Genomic DNA, 23,948 nt, shown 5'->3' with positions numbered 1-23,948 from the left:
CACCGGCCAACGATCCCAACCAACTTGTGAAGGGGGAGCACAAAAAGTTTTCGAGGACCCGAGGTTGACAGCCGCGTCAGACTCCTCCGTCCAATCAGCTGGGCCCACTGTCAGCGAACGGACTCCCTCCACGTGTCCTGCCCCCGTGGCATCTCAATCCTTCCCTTTCCGTTCTCATGCTGTCTCCAATAGGAGACGTATTTGGGAACCCAAACCCTAAAATGAGTCTCCAACACAATACCTATAGCCTCCAACAGAATACCCATACAGAAGACCCAGAAAAGGCATAACCCAAATTTAGGTATCCTCTCTCCTTGAGACCTATTTGCGCAGAGAGTGTTATCTTTTAGGTCTTGTTGTTGGAGAAGACTAAAAATAGGTATGGAACTTTTTACCTGTAGCGCTACCCAAAGGACAAATGAGTATTGTATTTTGAGTAACAATTGTTGGAGATAGTGAGAGAAAAATATAAAATACTAGTAGTACCTATTCCTTTTTTCCCCGAAAAAGGAAAAAAAAGGGAGGGCCAAAGTTCAAGTACACAGAGGAATCCCATTCCCTCCACCGGAAGAACACCACTGACATGTGGGGTCCGCTAGCAGTTAGGCCCACAGCCTCGCGAGGAGGAGGTAGCTGCAGTTCGGGTGGGAAAAAAGGCATCTTCTTCAGCCATCGTCCATCTCCCTCCACTGAGGCGGAGACGGGGTCCATTCTTGCAGAAAACCCCCTCCGGATCGCTGGAATCACGGAGCAGGAGTCCTCTCTCTCTCTCTCCAGAGGGAGCAGGAGGAGGAACCGAGAGAGAGAGAGAGAGAGAGAGAGAGAGAGAGAGAGGCGGAAGAGCAGAGCAAGCACCAAGCAGCAGAGCGCGACGCGACAGGGGGCAGGGAGCCCAGGAGGCCTCGCGAGTCCCGAGGCGATCGTCGGAGTCCCCCAGCCGCAATTCGTCCCCGGTACTGACTAATCTCCCGCTCCCGCTTCGATCCCGTGCTGCTGCGGGCTGCTTGCTCAGCGCTTTAATCTCGTGGTGGACTGTTCCGGCTGCTAGTTCGAGCACTCTCTTGCTTCGCTTCGCTTCGCTCCCTGCCGCGCTGCGTAAAGCCTTCGCCTTGCACCGGCGCGATTGTCTCCGACGCGATTGCATCTGGTTTCTCTTCTGGGTTCTGCCTGCGTAGATAGATATATATTTTGCGTTGGCGACTAGGCGCAGATATTTCTGTGTCCAATTACGAGGTGCTTCTGGCGCTGGTGGTGAGGAAAGTCATTAGGGGCTGGCCGCCTGATTACTGACCTTACGAAAAAGAAAGTTTCTCGTGTTAAATCTGCTAGGACGCTTGATTTTTATTCTTGTAGTAGGATGTCTCCAATCATTGAACTCTCAAGTCTGAACGGGCTAAAAATCTCATGACAGTAATGATGCCAATTGTGCCATCGTATATACAGTATCTAGGAGCCATTGCGCTGTTCTATGTAGTGTAACCCAACAAATCTGGGTTGTCTACAGCGACTTGGATGTTTGTTCGCTAGAAATTTGCTGAATTTTCACTGGATGTAGTTCAATGCCCATGGGTTCGGTGAAAAGTTCCTGCCTTGTATTGTATCACATCACGGGGCCTAATAGTGTCCCCACTGATTATTCTACTCGTATAAACAGATACTATCACTGGACTGGATAGAAGTCGACTAGGCCACAGTTTAATCCGTGATATTAAGAATCATTTCCATGACAGCACTACTTAGATATTGTTGCATGTTAAGCTCTCTCTGCACCATTTTATATTTATCACATGAGTTCCAATCCTTCTTGCATCAGCAAAAGGTTTCTCTTTGCAGGGATATGAACAACACAACTTTGGGTTTTAACGAAGCTAGAGGATAGTTTGGGGTAAGCATTTCATTCAGGACACAATGGGTGCATGCTGCTGCTGTTCATCAAGGGCGTCTGAGTCAGATAGAGCACCAGTGCATATCTATGTATGTATAATAACCTGCTTTTTCTTACTTTTCATGTCAAAAGATTCCCTCAATTTTCAGCAAGTATTTTTGTCACCCTTACCCTTAACTGCAACGATAACCTGATTTCTACCATGTCTCACAAGTCACAATGCTAGAAGTTGAGCAGCTGTATCTGTATAGAAGTTTTGATGCAACAGAAGGAATTATTTTACTTGTAATGTGAATCTCCCTGTTGTTCTTATCAGTCCTTGGTAATCAGAAATACAAACCATGCCAATAATATCACAGTTGCTTTAATATACCTTATGTGATGGTCACATCCATATGCAAAAAAGGGAGAAAGAAAAGAACATGACTGAAGCTGACTCAGCACTAGCTTTGTGTTTGCATCTAATCTTTTGTACTGCAAAATTAACTTTCCTTTTGCATTACTCAGCATCGACAAAATCCTGAGGAATATGAACCCTTGTCTTCAGCTGTTAGTGGACCATCTCCAACTCCTGCTGTAGTTGCAGTTGACACAAATCTTGATACATCCTCTCTTGACACTTACCGAGCACCACCTGCACCTTTGCCTTATGATGTTTGCTTCGCAGTTGCACAAAATCCTGGTAAAGAAAATATTTGACTAGCTGTGAGCATGATTGATGATAATTAACCTCTAATGATTACTGATTTCAGATTCATGTGCAGATTTGGAGAAGTCAGACATTAAAATGAAAACTGACGGGCAGCAGCCCCCAAAAGTGGATGAATTTGAGTCATGCGAAAAAGTTGCCCCTGAGGATAAGGCTGATGAGGAGGATGTTTGTCCAATCTGTCTTGAAGGTTGTTTCTTATGATCATCGGAACAGCAACTTTTTTATGTTGACATGCCAGGATTAGAGCTGAAATACCGTATGGCTGAATAGTGTCTTTACCCGGTCACTTTTTAACTTGTGAAGCTTGATTCACATGTACTCATTACTTTTACTATAGTCTTGCATTCTTCTTGTTACTAGGCTTAAGATTTTTGGAATGCTAGTGGTCCTTTCAGTTGAAATATAACTATATAAGTAAATTACTATTCTTCCTCACCTGTGCATATGCATTCAGTTCGATGAGACATGAAGTGAATTTTATTTCTGAACTAGGTAGTTAAATAACTGCTGCTACTGTGAATTGTGTGAATTGTCTTTGATAGATGTAATATGTATTTCCATCATTTCTTAATGTATTTGCATTCTCTGCATGTATGATATGCTCTAGCAGTTCAGTAGTTGGTAGATGCATATATATTGAAACCCAATGCAAATGGTTTGGTACCTGTTGAAATTCTTTCTGCATTTTGTTGCCTGTTGTGAATGGTGATTTGGGCTGATGCATCAGCCAATGAAGCCAATCTGAACTTTCCAAACCAGAAGATTTCGTTTATAAGCTCTGTCTGCCCTTCCACCAGAATATGATGAAGAAAATCCCCGTTCGGTGACCAGATGCGAGCATCATTTCCATCTCTGCTGCATACTTGAATGGATGGAGAGGAGCGAGACATGCCCAGTTTGTGACCAGGTTAGCACAACAATTTAATTCAGTCAAAATACACTGCTACGGCAGTACATGGATGATAGGGTTTCAGTTGAAACATGCTGCCACAGCACAGTGGGGGTTATTTGCTTTTTTTTTTCCTTTCCTTCTAAAAGCTGGATATGTAACTGTCTCTTGCAGGTAACTCTGATAGATGAGATGTACGCATAACATTGTTGACCGTGGTGGATCCATTCTTGGTGGCCCTGCAGCGGCAGTGCCCGTCGAGTTGGCTTGACGCTAGTATTCTTTTGGTGGTGGGAAGTACAAGCAGGAACTACTCTGCTCTTTGATTTTGTTCAATTCTGTCTGATCTGGTGGAGATGCTAGTAAGTAGGTTGAGTTTTGGTAAAAAATAATTTATAGAAGAAAAAAAATGACATGAAAATGTGCTAGAGTCGTCTGTGGTAAAGGTTCAAACCCCGAGATTTGCTCCCTGGTTTCCTCTTGCTTGGTTTGTTCTGAATTTGCGTTGTGCGTGTGTTGTTCGTTTTTGGATCCGGTTTCTCAGAGTCAGTGTGTGTGGAACTGTGGATTATCGATCATGCGCTGGGTAAGTGACAGGGAGATGCTGATTCTAGCATAAGGAAGGTTCATCTGTACAGTACAGTTAGTCCGAAATGGTGACAGGTACAAAGCAGGTTCTAGGCTTGTAGCATATGTATGGTTCCTTTGAGCAATCCAAGCTGCTCGAGCTTCTTGTATGGTACATGCATGATGCATCCTCCATTCGTTTAAATGGAATTTCTTGGCTTGTCCTTTGCTTGTAAAGCGACGCATGACAGATACAGCTCCATTCCTGTCCGGGCCTGGGATGTTATGCTTGAAAGGCACTACATGTTTTTTTTTTAAAATTATTATTACCATTATTTCGAACGAATCTGTAGGAGCACTACTATATATACTAGTAGGACCATATAAGGCCTTGTTTAGTTCCGAAAAATTTCGGATTTCGCTACTGTAGCACTTTCGTTTTTATTTGACAAATATTGTCCAATCGTGAACTAACTATGATCAAAAGATTTGTCTCGGGATTTACAAACAAACTGTGTAATTAGTTTTTATTTTCGTTTATATTTAATACTTCATGCATGTACCGTAAGATTCGATGTGATGGGAAATCTTGAAAACTTTTTGGATTTCGGATGAACTAAACAAGGCCTAAGAAAGAGATATGAGAAAAGCATGCAAGTGGTTTCTGTTCATCTTATTCTACTTCCTTCCTGTAGGTTGTGGCAGTATATAAAATTTATGTAATAGCATAAAATATATGGCTTGGCATAGTTTGGTCCGCTGGAGGATGTGTTTGATCTTCCAAAAGGCCTTAAGCCGGTGTCGCTTTGGTTGACCAGACCAGATCCAGATGGCAGATAGAACAGGTCGGGCTACCAAGAACAGCCACGACTGCCTATTATTGTACGCATTACATGGATGCTAATAACATGACGCAGACGCCAGACGCGGTGTGTGTGTCTGTGTGCTTTGCTTCCAAAGCGAGATGGAATTGTTCCAAGAAAACGACTTCGCCATGGTTGGTAGGGTGAGGTTGAGCAGAGCAGACCAAAGCCATGGACACGCCATGACGCCACGCAAATTGCAGTGGCAGGTCGCTTGCGCTTCTTTTCGGAATAAATTGCAGAGCAGAGTCCGCGAGGAAGAAGGGGTCGCCACCGCAGAGCTCCCTCCCTCGCGGTCTCGCTCTCGCCTACTGGGACAGCTCGTTTCGTTTGCCAGGTCCGGCCGCTCGTCCCGCCGCTGCCACGCGGCCCCCGCCCCGCCCCGCCCCGCCGCAGCTCCGGCCTTGACCTTGGACACGGTCGCGCGCCACGACCAAGGTTTTGTCGCCGATTATATTAGCTGCGGACTGCGGTGGGGGCGGCAGAGCTCGGCGCGACACGCGACCGCGTCTGCCGACCAACCACTGCGGGCCGCGGAGCATGGCCGGGCGCGACCGACGCGGGACCTTGGCCCCGTCGTCGTCGTCGTCGGGGTCGGGGTCGGGGAGGCGGAAGCCGGAGCACGAGCGGTGGCCGCGGAGCCCGGCGTGGTCGCGCCCGCTGTCCGACAGCGGCGAAGGCCGTGGCCGCAGAAGCGGCTCCTCCTCCTCCTCCTCCTCCTCCTTGAGGTCCCTGTTCCGCTCCATCGGGGTGTGGTTCAGCTCGCTCTCCACCGCGTCGGCGTCGTCGTCCATAAAGCGGAGGAGCAGGGACGCCGTGCCGGCGGGTGATAAGAAGCCGCCTTGTAAGTCAACTCTCGCCCTTCAATCAATTACGTGCTGCTGCTGCTGATGATGATGATGTTGATGGTCGTGTTCCATGGCGGCAGTGCCGGGGTACGCCGGGACGAAGACCTCTGCGCGCGGGCTGTACAGCGGCGGTGGGCACGGCAGCGGCAGGGAGCAACGGCCGTCGTTCCAGAGCTCCGTCTTCTCCATCGAGGAGATCCTCAGCGCCACCAACAACTTCTCGCCGGCGCTCAAGATCGGGCAGGGCGGCTTCGGCGCCGTCTACAAGGGCGTCCTCCCCGACGGCACCGTCGTCGCCGTCAAGCGCGCCAAGCTGGTCAGTCAATCCACCGAAGCTTCCTGCTGACTTCTTCAATCGACGGATGAAAAACGATAGATTTAATTAAATTCTATTCCGGGGATGAATGATGGCAGCGGATGCAGAACCCTCACGTGGACGTGGAGTTCCGGAGCGAGATCAAGATCATGGCGCGCATCGAGCACCAGAGCCTTGTGCGCTTCTACGGCTACATGGAGTGCGGCGAGGAGCGCATCGTCGTCGTCGAGTACGTCCCCAACGGCACCCTCCGGGAGCACCTCGACAGTAAGCTAGCTAGCTCCTACCACCTGCCATTGCTGCTCTGCTCTGCTCTCCAAGCTCACCTCGCAAGCACAATGCAATGCAAGCAGGGTGCCACGGGCGGTTCCTGGACTTCGGGACGCGTCTCGACGTCGCCATCGACGTCGCGCACGCCGTCACGTACCTGCACATGTACTCCGACCACCCCATCATCCACCGCGACATCAAGTCCTCCAACATCCTCCTCACCGACTCGCTGCGCGCCAAGGTGGCCGATTTCGGCTTCGCGCGCCTCGGCGCCGGCCTGGGCGCCGGCGCCGCCGGGGAGGCGACGCACGTGACCACCCAGGTGAAGGGCACGGCGGGGTACCTGGACCCGGAGTACCTCAAGACGTGCCAGCTCACGGACCGCAGCGACGTCTACTCCTTCGGCGTGCTCCTGGTGGAGCTCGCCTCGGCGCGCCGCCCCATCGAGACCAAGCGCGAGATGAAGGAGCGCCTCACCGCGCGCTGGGCCATGGGAAGGTTCATCGGCGGCGCCTCCGCCGACGTGCTGGACCCGCACCTCGCCCGCACGCCCGCGGCCGAACGCGCGCTGGAGATGGTGCTCGAGCTCGCGTTCCGGTGCATGGGACCCGTCCGACAGGACAGGCCCGCCATGAGCGACTGCTGCAGGGCGCTCTGGGCCATCAGGAAGACGTACCGGGACATGCTCGCCGCCGACGCCACGCCGCACTTCTCCGACCGGGCAACCACCGCCAGCAGCGCCGACAGCAGCGGCGACCTCTGGAGGATCTGATCGTTCCAATCCTGCTACTAACTCATTTGCTTTGACTGACACTTAAGTTTGATGTAAATATATACGTACCTACACTGGAACATTTTTTTTTTTGCCACATTTTACCTTCTCGACGATTGTGTTCATCTGATGCTAAGCGTTGGATTCCATATGATTGTCACTGCTGTCAATCTTAGAACAGTTCTTGTGTGCTTGGACGCTCTGCTCTTCAGGCATCAGTTCAGAAAATGCACACATAACATGTTTGGTACAGTATGGTACACAATGCTTTTCAGCCTGGCTTATCAGCCAAACAAACAGATTGAGCAACAATTTGCATTCAACACCTGTACCTCAAAATTTGCATTCAACAATAGTAGAACAGATGCAGATGATGAACATCCAAGCACCTTGGCCTTGTTTAGTTCACCCCGAAATTCAAAAAGTTTTCAATATTCCCTGTCACATCGAATCTTGCGGCACATGCATGAAGCATTAAATATACACAAAAACAAAAACTAATCACACAGTTTGACTGTAAATCACGAGATGAATCTTTTGAGTCTAGTTAGTCCATAATTAGATAATATTTGTCAAATAAAAACGAAAGTGCTACAGTACCAAAATCCGAAATAATTTCGGAACTAAACAAGGCCCTTGCAGAGTTGCAGAATTTTTCCCAACTGGCGCCTCTGAGAAAAGAATAGCATGGCTTTAGCATCCCCAGCAGCATAGCAGGAAACTGAAACTGTTCTGTCCTCTCGGTATCTCTCTCTATCTCTTCAAATCAAGCCTCAGAGAACCACTAGAATTTCTATCTGGCTCATCGTTCCAACATTTGTGAATGCCAAAAGTAATCTTCGATCAGGACGCAGATGGAAACAGCCGATTTTTTTTTTCTCGAGCAGGTTTTAGCCCCCCCCCCCCCCCCCCCCCCCTTTTTTGAAACGGCAGAAATAAATAGACAAATTTTGCCCTAGCACACTAGAATATATAATGCGTAATTGGCCAATTCGTGGTTTTTTTTATAAAACGTGTAATTGGCTAGATCACATCGTTAGACTGAGAATTTATCCAAAAACGGAGGGCTAGAGGCCGGGGCCAAAGGTGGCCGGCGGCAGTGGCTTCCATATATAGCACCCACAGCGTTCATCTACCAAGTATTTACTTGACCTTGGGCGAGTCAATGATGTTGCACGAGGTGGCAGAGCAAATGCATCCTCGATACCACCGTCGGTGGTACAAGTCTATCGTTACGACAGTGAAAGTAGCGACAGTGATAAAATCAATCTGTAGTTGTGGTATGCTAAAGTTTGCTTTCTTCTTATCTTAAAATTCCACATCAATAATTGTTATTGCAAATAGGATGAGTGCCAGTATATATAATGGGCATGCCACCAGCCCACAACTGAGCTATAAACGGGTCGGGCTGTAGCAGGCCTGTATTAAGAGTGGGCCGTATGCATGGGCAGACAAGTCAAGCCATAAGGCGAAGCACTTTTCTCCGAGGCCTTGTTTACTTAAATTTTTTTTTGCAAAATAAGAATAGTACCACTTTTGTTTGTATTTGATAAATATTGTCCAATTATGGACTAACTAGGCTCAAAAGATTCGTCTCGTCAATTCCGACCAAACTGTGCAATTAGTTTTTATTTTCATCTATATTTAATACTTCATGCATACGTCTAAAGATTCGATGTGACGAGAAATCTGAAAAATTTTACAAAATATTTAGGGAACTAAACAACGCCCAAGCCATAAAATCCAAGCGCAATCTTACCAAAGAGCTGGTTTCAGAACAAGTCCAGCTGCAGGCCAAGCCGAACAACTTGATTTCACTATAATATAAACAAGTCCATTTTTTTTCTTTGCAAAATAAAAAAAAAACCTTGAATTCACTGCAAAAGAAAAAAAAATGAACAACAACAGTTTAGGGCTTGAGGCCGGCAGAACGACGAGAAGAAGCATTTAACAAGAGTAACACACACATCAATGTACACTAAGCTCCCCATTATCATACTCACCGTCTTGCGTTTCTTTGTCGTGTTTGACCATATCATATCATATGCGCTAAGCTATTTGCATCGCATTCGCATCTGATGACCAGAGAACCAGATAGACTAGATCCTCGGCCGGCCGGCCCCAATTAGCAGCAACAAGTAGCTTCGTTCTGCTTGCTCATGTCGTCGTCTCCACGTACGACGGCAGAGCGAGCGAGGTAGCAGCCTCAGAGATTATTACCAAGCCTAGCTAGCTAAACCCTATACCTTGCTCTCCGGACTCTACTCTGACAACTGATCATCACAAATTAATAAAGCACATGGAGTTGGGGCCAGAGAGGAAGGACGACGAGGGTGCAGGTGCACGGGCGTCGCCATCGGCGTCGTCCCCGAGCTGCGAGGCCGACGACAACAAGGATCTGCCGAAGCAGCAGCAGCGCGCCATCGGCGGCGGTGGCGGCGATGACGACGAGGGAACAAGGCAGCCGTACAAGTGCACCTTCTGCAGGAGGGGGTTCCCGACGGCGCAGGCGCTCGGCGGCCACATGAACGTCCACCGTCGGCACAGGGGCAGACCAGCAGCAGTGTCCGCCGGCGCCGCCAGTGTCTACGACTACGACCAGCAGCCATGCTCGACGATGACGACGTCGACGACGCCCGTTCTGGCGTTCGCCCAACAGGCTACGACGACGACTCGGCCGGCGGCCGGCGCGTTGCACGCCCAACGGAAGCCGCACGAGCTGCTGCCTCTGTTCGGCCGCGGTGACTGCTGTTCTGCCGGCCGTGGCAGTGGCGCGGCCGCCGGAGATGTACGAGAAGATGGCTACTTCGCCATCGCCGAGGAAGGGGATGGAGGGGAGGAGCTGGACTTGGAGCTCAGGCTTGGAAGTGCAGGATCATGACCTCACGAGATCGAGTATTCAGCTCCATGTGCTTTCAGTGTATGTATATATATATATATGTGCGCGTGGTTCTCTTATATTACAGCCATTTCTTTCTCGCTAATTAAGCTATATATCTAACTTCCTCTCGGTGCTTAGTGATTACTTGGAGTGATTTTTGATCCATCAGTTAAGGGATTAATAATTATAGAAAGAACCACAGACGATTTCTTGGCAGGATTTGTGAATGCATGCTTTAAAATGAGCAATTTGCATTGATCCATAGGAAATTTTTATTAGTTTTGCTAATACATGCATTCACGATACGTATCAATACTGAAGATTAATTAGTCGGCGCTTCTGAACTAATAAGCTCTTTCCTGCTAATTCTTCAGGCCGTTGTTTGTTTGGATTTATTTCTCATGTTTCATGACCGCAGAAATAAATGATATTCTTGTGTTTCAGTGAAAAATGATCGACCTGCATATCTGAAATTTTCTGCTAGTTTTCATGACTAACTGGAATACATTAGGGAATACACAAGTTCCTGAAAATTAGCGATAGTTATATTCTAAAACCTTTTTTTTCATAAAGGAAGTTCTTTTATTAACTTTTCAAGATATCACATTGAGATGATACCGAGTTTTAAAAAAGAACTTGACATAAAGCACAAAACCATGCACATTCTATTTATTATTGATACAAAGGCTAGATCTCCACCCATACACCCTAAGAAAAAATAAGTTTAAAACAACTATTTTCATTGTTTTTCTTCCTGTAAATTAAAGGGAAAGCAAATTAAAGGCTCATTTTCAGTGCTCAATGTTCATAAGCATGTTCTTGCTACTTATGCATTAACTGATCGATGACAAGCATGTATTATGAGGGGATTGTTTATGAAATCTACTAGCAGTATGGTGTCACACATTTTTAATCTAGGATAGTTTAGAGTATTTAAACTGACTCTGAACAATCTGGTTCAGAGATTCAGAGCATAGAGGAACTGCTTCATCTATAAGAATTTTATTCACAATTCATATATTATATGTATTATTTTTTATAATTTAGCCATGAAGCAGACAATATACCCCCCATGCATCCAGTTAATTATGATGATCCATCTGAAGCTGCAATTCTGATCACAAATATAGTGTCACAGTAGCCAAGATTTCTTTTCCCCGATGATGAGTTGATGACATGTTCGATCTTTTAACCAACTGATCAAATATTGTCCCTGACAAAAAGTTCTACATCACCTCAAACCATTCAAATTCAGGAAGGGACAGACATCCACATATACTATATATATGACATGAGCTCATCAGTAGTTCAGCCAAGATTTATATCATATCCTTACATGCTGACAAACGTCCGATTTCAGAGGATCTGGGGACCTTTTTTGGCCATTCAAGTGGATTTATAAAATAGCAGAGTTTGTATGTTAGTTTCAAACATTCAAAGATGTTGTACTAGTTCTCTGGAAAAGGTTGTTGAACCTACTGATTTGTCCTTGTAGTTGAAAAGTTGTTGTTTGTTTGTGGCCAGAGTGATGAAGAATATATTTCGTTCCTAAGAGTACAATGTACGTATAGATTTATTTAGCTTGCAGCCGGCTTCAGTGACATAGTACAATGGTACTATGAGCTGCGCTTCAGATTTATCAGACTAAAAATTGTAGATTTTTTATATTACCAACAAGCTAAGTATCTGCCGTTTCTAATAATTATATTAGTTGTGGACTAAATGGATTATTATGCCACTTGAGCTTCCTAACTGAATGTATGGCCTGTACTGTAGTCTTATTTGCACAGGAATTTCACAGGAATAGGTTCAATTTTACAAAAAAAAAAGTTCTGTTTCATAAAAAAAACCCTGTAGGAACAAGAAAAAAAAAGTCTGGTTGCAAACAAGTCCTGTGTATATAGGCCTTGTTTAGTTCACCCTGAAAACCAAAAAGTTTTCAAGATTTTCTGTCACATCGAATCTTATGGCACATGCATGAAACATTAAATATAAATAAAAACAAAAACTAATTACACAGTTTAGCTGTAAATCACGAGACGAATCTTTTGATCTTAGTTAGTCCATAATTAAATAATATTTGTCATAAACAAACGAAAGTGCTACGGTAAACAAGAACATAGTAGCAAAAGGTATATATGAATTCAGGAACAGCGCACCAACAGATGCTTCTGCACCTTCTTCTTGTGAAAAACAGATCATCTTCAGGTGAGTGGTGGGTCCCATGTGCCCGATTTAAGTGCATCGTGTCTGGACTGACCAGATAGTCAACCTTCCCCTCAGGCAACGGGATTATGGGCTGGGTTGGTGACGCATGCATCCCGTCTCTGTATCTATCGTAATTAATCTCCATGTGATGTGAATCGCGAGGTGAGGTCTACCTGAAAGCTCAAGCAATTGGATTATGGATGGGAAGGAAGATACTCCGTCGTGCATCAATGTCATGTGATGGATTGCGAGGTGTGCATGAATATCATCGATCGGATAACGCGGCCCTCGTGCTTACTGTACCTGCTAAATCCGTCATCGTCACCACCTCGATCCATTCCATGCCCACTTCTCAATCTCAACTCGAGATCCATTCACGTCTCCTCTGCTCACTGCTCGCGTCTCATCTCATGCTCATGCTGATGCTACACCTCTCAAGTCAACGATGAGTTTGCGCTACAGAAGTAGAATTTTATAGAATTGTAAAATTAAAGGGTTGTCCATCCTTAATTAAATCCTACAAAATTCTTACGAAATGGTTTCGTTCATAGGAAGTTTCGAGAAAATCTGACATGAGGTTTAACATCTTAGAAACTTTCCTCTGTGTACATTTTTCTCTTCTAATTTATGTGTTTCTCCTATGTTATATCCAAATGCTCCCTAGAAACTTTCCTATGCATCCAAATGATCTATAGAAACTTTCCTACATTTCCAATCCCGCCCCCCCCCCCCCCCCCCCCCCCCCGGGGGAAAAATCCAACCTTGTGTTTTTCTATTTCCGTGTTTTTAGATATTCTACGATTCCATAGAAACCCTTGTTCCGCCAGCAGGTTACCAGCAGCAATGGCTGGAGATCAGTAATAATCTGCTCATAAGGGCAGTGAATGGGTCATTCTTCCATTCCTAAAAGGTGGTGATAAATACAATTGTGGAACTCCCTACATTAGATCCTTACAACCAGGTTAGCTAACTTACAAAACTTCAGCCTTATTGCCACTACTGGCCATTACATATACCACCACCCAGGTTTCTATGAAGGACTAAGTATCAGACTCTCCTTCATTCTCAGGCCACCGCAATTCCCATCTGAATAGACTCACCAAGGCACATCGGCATTTGCCATTTCACTACCATTTGCCATATTCCAGCAATTGTGCTGCAAGACACCAGAAACCCTCGACAGCCTATGTATTCCGAGAGCCTGTAAATTTTTTCTTCTGCTATGCTAGACAGTGGGGTCGTATTCATCGTCAGTCAGGGTGGCGCCATGTTTGGCTACTTCAGAGTTCAGAGCTCTTGGCAGGCAGCAAAGGAACCCACCAATAATTTGTAAGTATCATGTGTTCTGAAGAATCCGCGTGAGCTCTTCTTTCACTTCCTGCAGAACAAGCGGCTTCTTCAGGACGCCGTTGATCCCCGACTGTGCGCACTTCTCCCACACGTTCTGCTCCGATGTCATGGCCATCACCAGGGGCCAGTGCGAGCTCCTGTACTGCCTGATCCTCGAGGCAGCATCCAGGGGATTAATCGTTGACATCTCCAGGTTAACCATGACGAGCTGGGACGAGGTAGAGGAAGGGCCGACGGAGTTCATGAATCCTGAGCCTGAGGGGAGCGAGGAAACGGTACAGCCTAGCCTCTCCAGGAGCTTCCGAGCCACGACTAGGTTGATTTCATCGTCGTCGATGAGCAGAACCTTCAGCCCGGCTATTTGGTTAGTTGGTGATGGGTATTGCAGATCAAATGACCCTCCGAGGCTGGAGCTCGCCAATGATGGTTGAAGCTGGAATCTCAGGACCAGGGTCATGCTCTCAGGGAGTCCTTGGCCGTCGAGAATTGCCCAGATGTTCCCTTGCATCATCTGTTGAGAGAGAGCATCACAAGGCAAAATATTAGCGACTGAACACAAATGTCTCTAAGCATTCCTGCCTGCACAAAATGCAAAGGGCATGCATAAAGGTTTTAACATACCTGCACAAGCTTCCTGCACATGCTGAAGCTGAGCCTGAGATCAAACCCCTCGGTCCTTGGCCTCCGCAAGAACTGTGCAAGCGAGCTTGGCGAGTCAGCATTCTGCTGCCTCTTCACCCCAATCACAAACTTGACCGATGAGTGCCCACCGGAGTAGCTTGGCCTCCACGGATTCCACCTCTGGTCCTCCATCGCCTCATCATCAGCACGAACCCGGAACGTGACATTTCCCACATCGATTCGACCAATCAGATTGCCAACCATGTGCAACAAGACATGGAAAATCCTCCGCTCGTCGCCAATGACAAGGTCCGGCAGCACATTCTCGACATGCACCGCGAATCCAAACCCCCTGAAGTCACAGAGACACCGTGCAACGCAGGCGGCATCCCTGATCATGGAGTGCAGGTGGAATGGCCTCGTCTCCAACGGAAAGCGCTCCTGGTTGGCGGCGGACATCTCCATGACATCGTTGATGAGCGTTGAGACGACGGTTGCGGTCCGTGCCATAGTATCGACGACGAGCTTCTGCTCAGACGTCAGGCCCTCCTCCTGCACCACGGACACCAGTCCCTGGATGGAGTGGATGGGCCTCCGCATTCCCTGGCTCATGACGCGCTGGAATGCGTCCCTGGCCTCGTTCGCCATGAGCGCGTCCCGCCTCGCCTGCAGCAGCTCGCGGTTCTGCTCGGCCAGCCTGTCGCGCATCGCCTGTGACTCCTCGAGCAGCGAGGCGTGCGAGAGCGCGACAGCCACCTGATCGGCAACCACCTCGACAATCTCCAGCTCGTGCGGCGCCCAGTTCCTGTCACTGGGCGGCACCAGAACCAGAACGGCGTAGCTCGTCTTGATCACCTCGGGCGTTCCACCCTTGAAGTCGGCGACCTTGAGCATCGGCATCCGAATCGCGGCCACGGTGCCGGTCCCCTCCTTGCCACCCCCGCTGGCGGACCCAAGGACCGAGTCCGGCGGCAGCAGCTTGACCCCGTCGGTGGCCTTGACCTCGAGGACGTCCGCGTCGTCTGCGGCGACGACGGCCTCGCCATCATCGTCGCTGTCCCGGCGGAGCTCGTGGGTGAGGCACATTCCGGACTTGTCCTCGGAGGGCATCCAGACGGCGCAGTTGTTGAGCGCGAGCACCCTGGAGAGCTCGATGAGCGTGGTGTAGAGCACGGTGTGGCGATCGAGCGAGCGGCGGATCTCCTGGGTGAGCATGCGGACGTGCCAGCTGGCCTCCTCCTGGCGCTTCATGAGCACCACCTCGCGGTCGAGCTCGCGGGCCTTGATCCAGAGCAGGCTCTCGCGGACCTTGACGCGCAGCAGCTGCGGGATGAGCGTGAGCAGCGTGATGGCGGTGAGGAAGGAGACGAGCGCGGTGAGGAACTTGGCGGCGGTGAGGAGCAGCACGACCATGAACGGGTGGGGCTCGTAGGTGAAGGCCGCCAGCAGGTGGGTGAGGCCGCAGAGCACGATGAAGGCGCCGAACTGGACCAGCACCCACCGGAACGGGAGCAGGTGGCGGAGCCCCGCGACGAAGTAGAGGATCTCGAGCGGGATGGAGAAGTAGGCCGCCGCGATGAGCAGGTCGCTCACCTTCTGCCACTTGAAGATGTTGTCCAGGCTCCAGAACCCGCCGGCGCCTCCTCCGCCGTCGCAGCCGCAATGCGTGTACCCCATCTCGCCGGCGGCGAGGGCGGGGGCGGGGGCGGGGGCGAAAGCGGCGAGCGCCCAGAGGAGGAGCCAGCGCATCCGCATGGCGATGGGGGATGAATGTCTGGATGAGCATCCGGATCTCGGGCAAAGCATCGTCCGGTGGGTCCAGTTCAGCTGCGCCGCCGCCGCTGCTGATGTAAACAAGGACGACCAAATTGGCAAGTTGCCGAGGAGAAACGAGAAAAAGATTGCAACTTTCGCATACAGTAGTCTAGCATTTGGGGGAGCGTACCATGTGGTCAGCGCTGCCGATTTATAATGACGCTGGCGGCATTGCGGCAGCGTCGAAGGGGAAGGAAAGCGATCCGGCAGAGGAGCTCCTCCGGGCCGGCCAAGAAAAAGACGACGGCTTGGGGACCTCTCCCGCACTGCAGCAGAGCAAAGCAAAGAAAGGAGAAGGATCAGATACCAAATCGACGAGAGTTTGGATTCCCATTCCGTGGAAAGATGGATGGAAACCATGCATTTCTGAATCCTCCCTCCTCTGATTGAACGAACTTGCCTGGAAAAGTTGAGAACTCTGTTTGCCGTGCGTCCCTCTGCAGCAATCAGAAACGGATGGAATTGTTGCCTACTGGAAGCTGTATCAGCAGCAGTAACTGAATGAATCGGCGCTTGTTGTTGCGACGCCCGGGAGCAGGGGAGGGATGGTTGCGACCCAGATCTGCAGGCGGCCGATCGAGGAGAAGAATCAGGTGGAAACAGATGGATGGATGGATGGATGGATTGGTGGAGCGATCCAATCCAATCGAGCAGCAACCAACCTGGGGATGGGGATGGATGGAGCAGGACACGGAGGTAGGGAGATGCTTGAGAGGGCGAGAGGAGGCATTGGGGACCTGACCTGACTGATGACTGGACGAGTGAAGAGAGGCTCCTCCTCCGTCTCCTCCCCGCTGTCAGTGAGGAAAGATCACCTGGTCACGGGGGGGGGTGTTGCTTTGCTTCTGCTGCCCACCCTTCTTTCCCTTGCCACTTTTCCCTTTTTCCTTTCCTTTGCGTCTCCTCCTTTGGTCTTCGGGATGGGAGGATGGAACAGCTGCGGCCAAAATATCTTCCTGCTTGTCTCTACGGCACACGCGCACCACTAATCATAGCGGCTAAACCGTGTTTACACATCTCCTCAAAAAAAAAAATTGCTAGCTTTAGTTTCTTGTAATTTATGCAGGCATAATCTACACATTTTTGTCTTCTCGAGAATAACAAAAAAAACTGTTAGACAAAACCACAAACTCGATAAAATTTGAGCTGTGTTGACACAAAGACAATTAACGTCAACAATTTACAAGCATGTTTGTAGTAAGACAAGGATAAAAAAATAAAAATATTATGATATAAAGACAAATAATAACAAATCATAAAAGTAACAATTTACTTATACTAGGGCCTTGTTTAGTTCCCACAAAATTTTGCAAAATTTTTCAGATTCTCCGTCAAATCGAATCTTTAGACGCATGCATGAAGTATTAAATATAGACAAAAATAAAAACTAATTGCACAGTTTGGTCGAAATTGACGAGACGAATCTTTTGACTCTAGTTAGTCCATGATTGAATAATATTTATCAAATACAAACGAAAGTGTCACTATTCATATTTTGCAAAAAAATTTGGAAGTAAACAAGGCCTAGTCAATTGTGAAAGAGTGTTGAAAATACAGGAGAAGTGAAAAATATAGAGCTTGTTCGCTTGGCAGAAAAATCATAGCCGAAAACACTGTTTATTAATTTATTATAAGAGAAAAAACAATAGATAAATTTAAACAAACAAGCTCTATATATAAAGTAAAAAATGAAAAAAAACAAACATTTATATATATCCGCCCGAGACGTTTGTTCTCCGCATTGTGCCTCACTGCCCACCACCCTCCACCTCGTCGACCGCCACCCTGAATCAATCCCTTGGCCACCTTCATAAGGAATTAGATCCATCTCTAACTAAAAATTATTTACCATGTTTTAAGGTTTGGCAACTTGCTAAAAGATTTTATAAGTGAAAAAATGACTATCTCTAATAGTTTGCTATTTGGACTTGCCAAATTTTTTTAAAAAAGCCCACACCCTAACTACCCATACATCTCCAATAGGCAGCCGCTGCAGGTCATGTCTTGCCGGTCCCGCGTGGACATCACCATGGAGCTCATCGGCGGCCTCCTGTTCGGCTAGGAGGAGAGCCCCAGGGTACTCGGCGTCGTGCGGCCGGCAGGGCAGGCCCTTGCCGATGACTGGGACTGCCTCAAGTCCATGGTGCGTGCGTACGAGCGCGGTGCGCGCGTACGAGTGCCGCTACGGGCCGCTCGCGCAGTACGGGATGAAGCACATGCAGTCCTTGGCCAACATCTGCAACGCCAACGTCGAGGGAGGACGCCATGGCCAAGGTGGCGTCCTAGGCTTGCGCCGCCGTCGCCCCTTCCGACTGACCGGCCCACCCACCGTCGTCTTATCTTTGTTCCGCGGCCCCTGCCGCCCTGCTGCTGCTGCCGCCTGTACGACAAGGAGGATCCTCCGGAGCCGCCGCGGGAGGCCACGGCGTAGACGGCCGCGTCCTCCGGGAAGTTGAGCACGACGTTGACACCGCGCATGGAGTAGGCGGAGCGGTCGTACGCCCAGATGCGCACGCCGTGGCGGCTCGAGTCGCGGCGCAGGAGGAGATGCGCGAAGGAGTACGCGCGTGTAGAAATACGTGCGGCGACACCTGGTTTTGGCAACCGGAGATTTTTGATAAACATATTTAGCAAACTGTTGAAGAGAGATTTTTCTATTGATTTGTCAAAATTTGTGGGATGACAAGTGATTTACCAAACATGATCAAGACAAGCTAGACTTTGCTAGCATAAATAAACCAGACAAAAGTCTCTTATATTCACTGGAACCAAACGTGAACCAAATAGATCCATAGAGGAGAGAAGAGAGGATTCCGTTTGCCACGCTGCAAATGGAAAATGTCTCAGGCGGCAATGGCGATGCCAATACTCTGAACCTGCAATTAGCAGCAGGCAGGCAGGGGCATCAAATTTGCCGTCCAAACCCCGAAAGCAAGCAAAGCGACTACAAGTGTGAGGCTGAGGCAGGGGGAGGAGAACCTGGACATGGACATGATGCATGCATTGCATCCAGTCCGGCCCGGTCCACCGTACCTGTCCTTTTCTCATCCTTCTACTTCTTGGGGGTTCCCCGTTGGATCTTCTGCGACCAAGGGGAAACGTAATAGTACTCCGTAAATGCTGCGCGTAGTAGGTACGTCCATGTGTCGAAGCTGTATGTACACAATAGTACCGTATAAAGCTAGTACTTCTCCCCCGCCCAGGAACGTCTGACCAAGTTTCTAGTACGGTGTTTAGATACTTTTGAAATGATAAAATTTTTGCTACAAAACTTTAGGCCATTCAAACTTTATATCTTGGTATTTAGACCTTGGCCCTGTTTGTTTGGATCCATGGGTTAGAGTTAGATTTAGTTATTTAGAGCTTAAATAGCCCTAAAGTATCCAAACATGAGGGTTATATTAGGGTTATTTGCATCTAACCAACCCAAAACAACTATCCCCAAAGAGGTGCGTATTTGGACTATTTGGAGATATTTGAGGTGGGACCCACAGAGAAAAGACATTGGCCTCTCATCCTGTCCGCACGGGATCTTATTCCCCACTCGCCTCCTAGCCCGCCGGCTCCGCACGGCATCCGCTCCTTCTAGCCCACTGTAATTTTTTTTGCTTCATTCATAACTTGTATGTTTGAATGAGACATCTCATTTGTATAAATAAAATAAAATTTATCGTGTGATGGATACTTGATTTCTAAAGATGATTTGTTTTTGACATTTATGAGTGGGAGGTGGCCACACAACAGTGGGCTACACCAAATCTAACTGCAAAGGAGCCAAATGATTAGGAAATTATATTTATTGTTAATTTAACCATTGCATCCAAACACCTCTTCGGCTAAAGTTAGTTGAGGGTTAGTCATAAGCTACAAAATAACTCTAACCTCTAACTTGGTTAGAGTATCCAAACAGGGCCCTTATGTAGTTTACTCTAAAATCTAAAAACTTTTTAAAATTCTCCAATCACATCAAATCTTATGGCGCATGGAGCACTAAATATAGACGAAAATAAAAACTAATTACATAATTTATCTATAATTTACGAGAGGAATCTTTTAAGCCTACTTAACCCATAATTAGACAATAATTATCAAATACAAACGAAAATACTACACTGTCAGAATCCAAAAACTTTAGATCTATGGTAAAAATTTAGTCATGGAGACACATCACATGCTCCCATGACGTTTTTTTACCTAGTAAGGACCTCTAGAGTCGTAAATGCTGAAAATTTAGCAGCTCAGGTTTTGCTCTTTTTTGCATATGCTGTTTAAATCCATTTTGCCAAAAGATAAGGTAAAATAATAAAAGTTTTGGCAAAAAGGGGAGAAATAAATAGGCCCTAGGCCTTGTTTAGTTCCAAAATTTTTGGTAATTGACTCTGCAATACTTTCGTTTGTATTTAACAAATATTATCCAATTATGGACTAACGAAGCTCAAAAGATTCATCTCACAAATTACAAGCAAACTGTATAATTAGTTATTTTTTAATCTATATTTAATGCTTCATGCATGTGCCGCAATATTCAATGTGACGGGGAATCTGAAAAATTTTACAAAATTTTTTGGGAAGTAAACAAGGCCCTAGATGATATTGATATTTATAGCTCCAAATCAACTTATTATGAAAATACATTTCATAACTAATATAGTAATTTTTATTTAATATCATAAAAACTAATATATTTTATCTATAATTCGTTAGACTTAAGATACTAAAACGTGATATTATGCTAGAATTAATGCTTTCTTGGACGAAGGTAGTTGTTGTCTCTCTCTCTTTTTTTTTTCCTTATCCAGGTTTGTTGAATCCACTTACATTAACAGTTAGCAGCTGAAATTAGTACATGGATATCAAACAGACTTGATAATAGAATTTTTAACTAGTATTGGCAAAAAAAGTTCCTAACCATTAGTACATAGCTCTGAATTAAGTCATTTTGGTATTTTTAGACAGTTAGATTTTGTTGTATACGAATATATGCACGCTTTGTCTAGGTACATAAATAAATGATTTTAAATTTGAAATGAAGACATTAGCTTATTAGTTGGTGGAGGCGCTAATACTTTATATGCACCTCCAACTAACTATCGACCATCTATTAGCTGGCATATCCAAATGTTTTCTATTAATAACTAGCCGGGTGATAATACTCTATTTGTTCTAAACTGTAAATTATCCGGATAGGACGACTTACAATGTACTCCTTTTAAAGAATTAATTCCTAAAATCTGTGTCAATCATTTTTTTAAGTTAGATTAACTTTATCAAAAAGAGTAACAACATCTATGACATAAAATACGTATCATATGAAAATATATTCTATAATAAATCTAACAATACTAACTTGATACCATATATTTTAGTATTTTTTTAAAAAAAATGGTCAAAGTTAAAAAAATTGATTTAGAACCACTATTAAAATTTGATTTTTTTAGGCGGAGTGGGTAGAATGGAGGAACGAGCCTTTCTTATACTCCCTCCGTCCCCAAATACTGCTATTTCTAGCAGATTTCAGACAGATTAGTGTGACAAACAAAAGACCATTCTACCCTTAATTAATTTAGGTTCCACCATTTAATCATGCACGTTAAGCCATGATTCTCTAGTTCCAACGAGCTGCATTTAATGTCAACTGAATAGACTCAACCAATTACCATGCGCCAAAGTACTACTCCCTAGAAGAAATTAAATGAGTTGGTGAACCACGCAAGTTCTGAGGATAATTAAATGAGCTGGTGGACTGAGTATGCTAGTAGAAATAGCAGTATTTGTAGACAAATTTTTTTTTCTAGAAATAACAGTATTTAGGGACGGAGTGAGTATCTATATGCATACCCGTATCTATATTTATTTGTATATTAGCGCTTGTGGAACCTGACATATTAATTGCCACAATGCTACTTATTAATTGCTAATAAACCGTGACTAGCACGTACGACAGTCCACAGTACGTATTCCACTCCCATCCACTTGGCAAGATTCATGAACGTACGTACGTGCTAGCCCCACCTCCACGCGTGTATATATATACGGCTACCGAAATGTACGGTAACGTTCCACGCGCCCTGGTCGTCGTTGTTATCCATATATGGTTCCATATCGTTGTCGTAGCCGTGTAGGACGATCACGCGCGCAAAAGAAGCAATTTCTTGGCACTTTTATCCTCGCTAAAAAGTTTTGACAACTAAAATTATCCATTTTTATAAAGTTATTGAAATGTGGAAACACCGTGACCAATAGTAAAGTGCAGTCTCATCGGTATTGACGATCGATGACAACACTTGTATCGTTGCTAGACCGATCTCAGTGGAGATTTAACTCTTATATATGGGTTTAAAACGGTGCAGACAAATTTTTATCTCGGTGAATCTTATTTTATCCTATAAAATTGTTATCATATCATTGTTCATCAATATTATATCACATCAACTTATTTGATATTCATAAAATTCATAAAAAACTTCCACTAAGACAGGTATTCGAAGAATATAAGGTACTATTAACCTCTATATACATGTCTTAAGCAGTAATATACTTTCTATATCTTAAAATTTTAATTTTCATAGCATTCAAATTTTATCCTGAAGTAACTATGAATGTGTTTGGTTACCTGCTTAAGGATCTAGCTAGGCTTGTGGAATGCAACCTGAGCCTGTTTGGTTGGCTGGATGGCCTGCTAGCCATGCTCCAGCAAGCCCAAAATCAGAGGATTTGGGGGGCTTGCTGGAAACAGCCGATTCGGCCGTTCTCGGCAAGCCTGGCTTGGCCAGCCTCCACAGTCGTATCCGGTCACCTCCTTCTCCCTTGCCTCGAGCCTGTGCTGCTCTCCTCCTCCTCCACGCGCTGCTCCCCCACACGCTGCTCCCCGACGCGCTCACCTCCTCCTCCCCCATGCGTTGCTCCCCCGCGCGCGGAGCCCGTGTTGCTGCCGTCGCCGCCCATGGCTGAGGGCACCGCAACGGTGCTGCTGGATCCGACCGATGCGAACAACACGAATCTGCGGCCTCCGACGAATCCGCTGCTGGATCCGGCCACTCCCCAACGTCGTGGAGAGAGCGCGCCGCTCCCCCACGCCGCAGGCAGGGCTCCTCCTTCTCCACATCCGGCGGGTGGGTCGCGACTGAGTCTGCCATGGAAGCTGTGCTCGCCCGGCGGCAAGGTCCTGGCGTTCCGAGTCCGCCACGGTAGGAGGTCTTCCCCCCTCCCTCGGCCCCTCCGTACTCGCCCTATCCCTCCTCGTCCGCCCGCCCGCGCATCTCCTCCACACCACCATGCTGCATCTCCTCCGCCCATGTAGGAAGGTCAGTGGGGATGGTGTCCGTGCCCGAGTCCGAGCATCCTCGGCGTCCGCGCTCAAATACGGCTCGCCGCCGCGGGTGGACAGCAGGGTCCTTGGCTTTCCTCGTCGTCGGTGTGCACGGGGGAAGGACGCCTCGCCGTTGCCTCGTCGATCTCACGTCGCCAGTGGAGGTGGAGCCTGGGACGAAGCAGGTGAGAGCGGTGGTGGGTAGTGCCTCGCTGATTGATGCGCGTGTGCACGGTGGTGCCTTGATCCATGCTGGAGATGTTGCAGTGGCCATGGCCAAGGTAATATGTTTGACAAAATGTGTCAACGGGGTAAACTTACCAGTATTAGGATAAGGTGATTTTATACAAGTCAAAGCCAGCAACCAAACAAACCAAAACTTAGCCAGGCTTCAACAATCACTTCAACCAAACAACTAGGTATTGGCTTGTGTTAACCTAGGGTGTGTTTAGATCCATTTTTTGAATTTTGATACTGTATTATTTTTGTTTATATTTGATAAACATTATCTAATCATAAATTAATTAGGTTTAAAATTTTGTCTTGCGATTTATAGGTAAACTGTGTAATTAGTTAATTTTTTTATCTATATTTAGTGCTCCATCCATTGGCTGCGAGATTCGATGTAATAGAGAATCTTTT

The 23,948-nt window shown here is 46.8% G+C and overlaps 4 protein-coding genes across 9 annotated transcripts; 3 read left to right on the top strand and 1 right to left on the bottom strand.

The window, feature by feature from the left end:
* On the top strand, positions 735 to 4,228 carry LOC8055328 (probable E3 ubiquitin-protein ligase RHB1A). Of its 3 annotated transcripts, none has more exons than XM_021458251.1 (6): positions 735 to 953; positions 1,814 to 1,974; positions 2,393 to 2,567; positions 2,638 to 2,784; positions 3,395 to 3,504; positions 3,661 to 4,228. In XM_021458251.1, the coding sequence occupies exons 2-6, from the start codon at positions 1,909 to 1,911 to the stop codon at positions 3,688 to 3,690; spliced, it is 528 nt and encodes a 175-aa protein (XP_021313926.1). In that variant the 5' UTR covers positions 735 to 953; positions 1,814 to 1,908; the 3' UTR covers positions 3,691 to 4,228. The 3 variants fall into 3 exon arrangements, with proteins under 3 accessions (XP_021313926.1, XP_021313925.1, XP_002454800.1); XM_021458250.1 differs by having other exon boundaries at positions 737 to 953; positions 1,834 to 1,974; XM_002454755.2 differs by having other exon boundaries at positions 750 to 953; positions 1,834 to 1,974; positions 2,650 to 2,784.
* On the top strand, positions 4,704 to 7,315 carry LOC8055327 (calmodulin-binding receptor-like cytoplasmic kinase 2). The gene is made up of 4 exons (XM_002454754.2): positions 4,704 to 5,760; positions 5,845 to 6,080; positions 6,179 to 6,347; positions 6,434 to 7,315. Exons 1-4 carry the CDS (start codon positions 5,457 to 5,459, stop codon positions 7,120 to 7,122), a joined length of 1,398 nt encoding a protein of 465 aa, XP_002454799.1. The 5' UTR covers positions 4,704 to 5,456; the 3' UTR covers positions 7,123 to 7,315.
* LOC8055326 (transcriptional regulator SUPERMAN) lies at positions 9,422 to 10,003 on the top strand. Its single transcript, XM_002454753.1, has one exon. It carries the CDS (start codon positions 9,422 to 9,424, stop codon positions 10,001 to 10,003), a length of 582 nt encoding a protein of 193 aa, XP_002454798.1.
* Positions 13,073 to 16,915, bottom strand: LOC8155512 (ethylene receptor 3). Of its 4 annotated transcripts, XM_021459676.1 has the most exons (5): positions 16,660 to 16,911; positions 16,398 to 16,559; positions 16,128 to 16,263; positions 14,183 to 16,026; positions 13,073 to 14,072 (listed from the first exon to the last, which is right to left on the bottom strand). In XM_021459676.1, exons 4-5 carry the CDS (start codon positions 15,986 to 15,988, stop codon positions 13,548 to 13,550), a joined length of 2,331 nt encoding a protein of 776 aa, XP_021315351.1. In that variant the 5' UTR covers positions 15,989 to 16,026; positions 16,128 to 16,263; positions 16,398 to 16,559; positions 16,660 to 16,911; the 3' UTR covers positions 13,073 to 13,547. The 4 variants fall into 4 exon arrangements, with proteins under 4 accessions (XP_021315351.1, XP_021315349.1, XP_021315350.1 ...); XM_021459674.1 differs by having other exon boundaries at positions 14,183 to 16,559; positions 16,660 to 16,915; XM_021459675.1 differs by having other exon boundaries at positions 14,183 to 16,559; positions 16,740 to 16,911.

This window comes from Sorghum bicolor, chromosome 4, assembly GCF_000003195.3.
Source record: "Sorghum bicolor cultivar BTx623 chromosome 4, Sorghum_bicolor_NCBIv3, whole genome shotgun sequence".
NCBI classification, from domain to species: domain Eukaryota; kingdom Viridiplantae; phylum Streptophyta; class Magnoliopsida; order Poales; family Poaceae; genus Sorghum; species Sorghum bicolor.
Note: the sequence above shows the minus strand (reverse complement) of the source record. Positions and strands in the feature narration are given on the sequence as shown.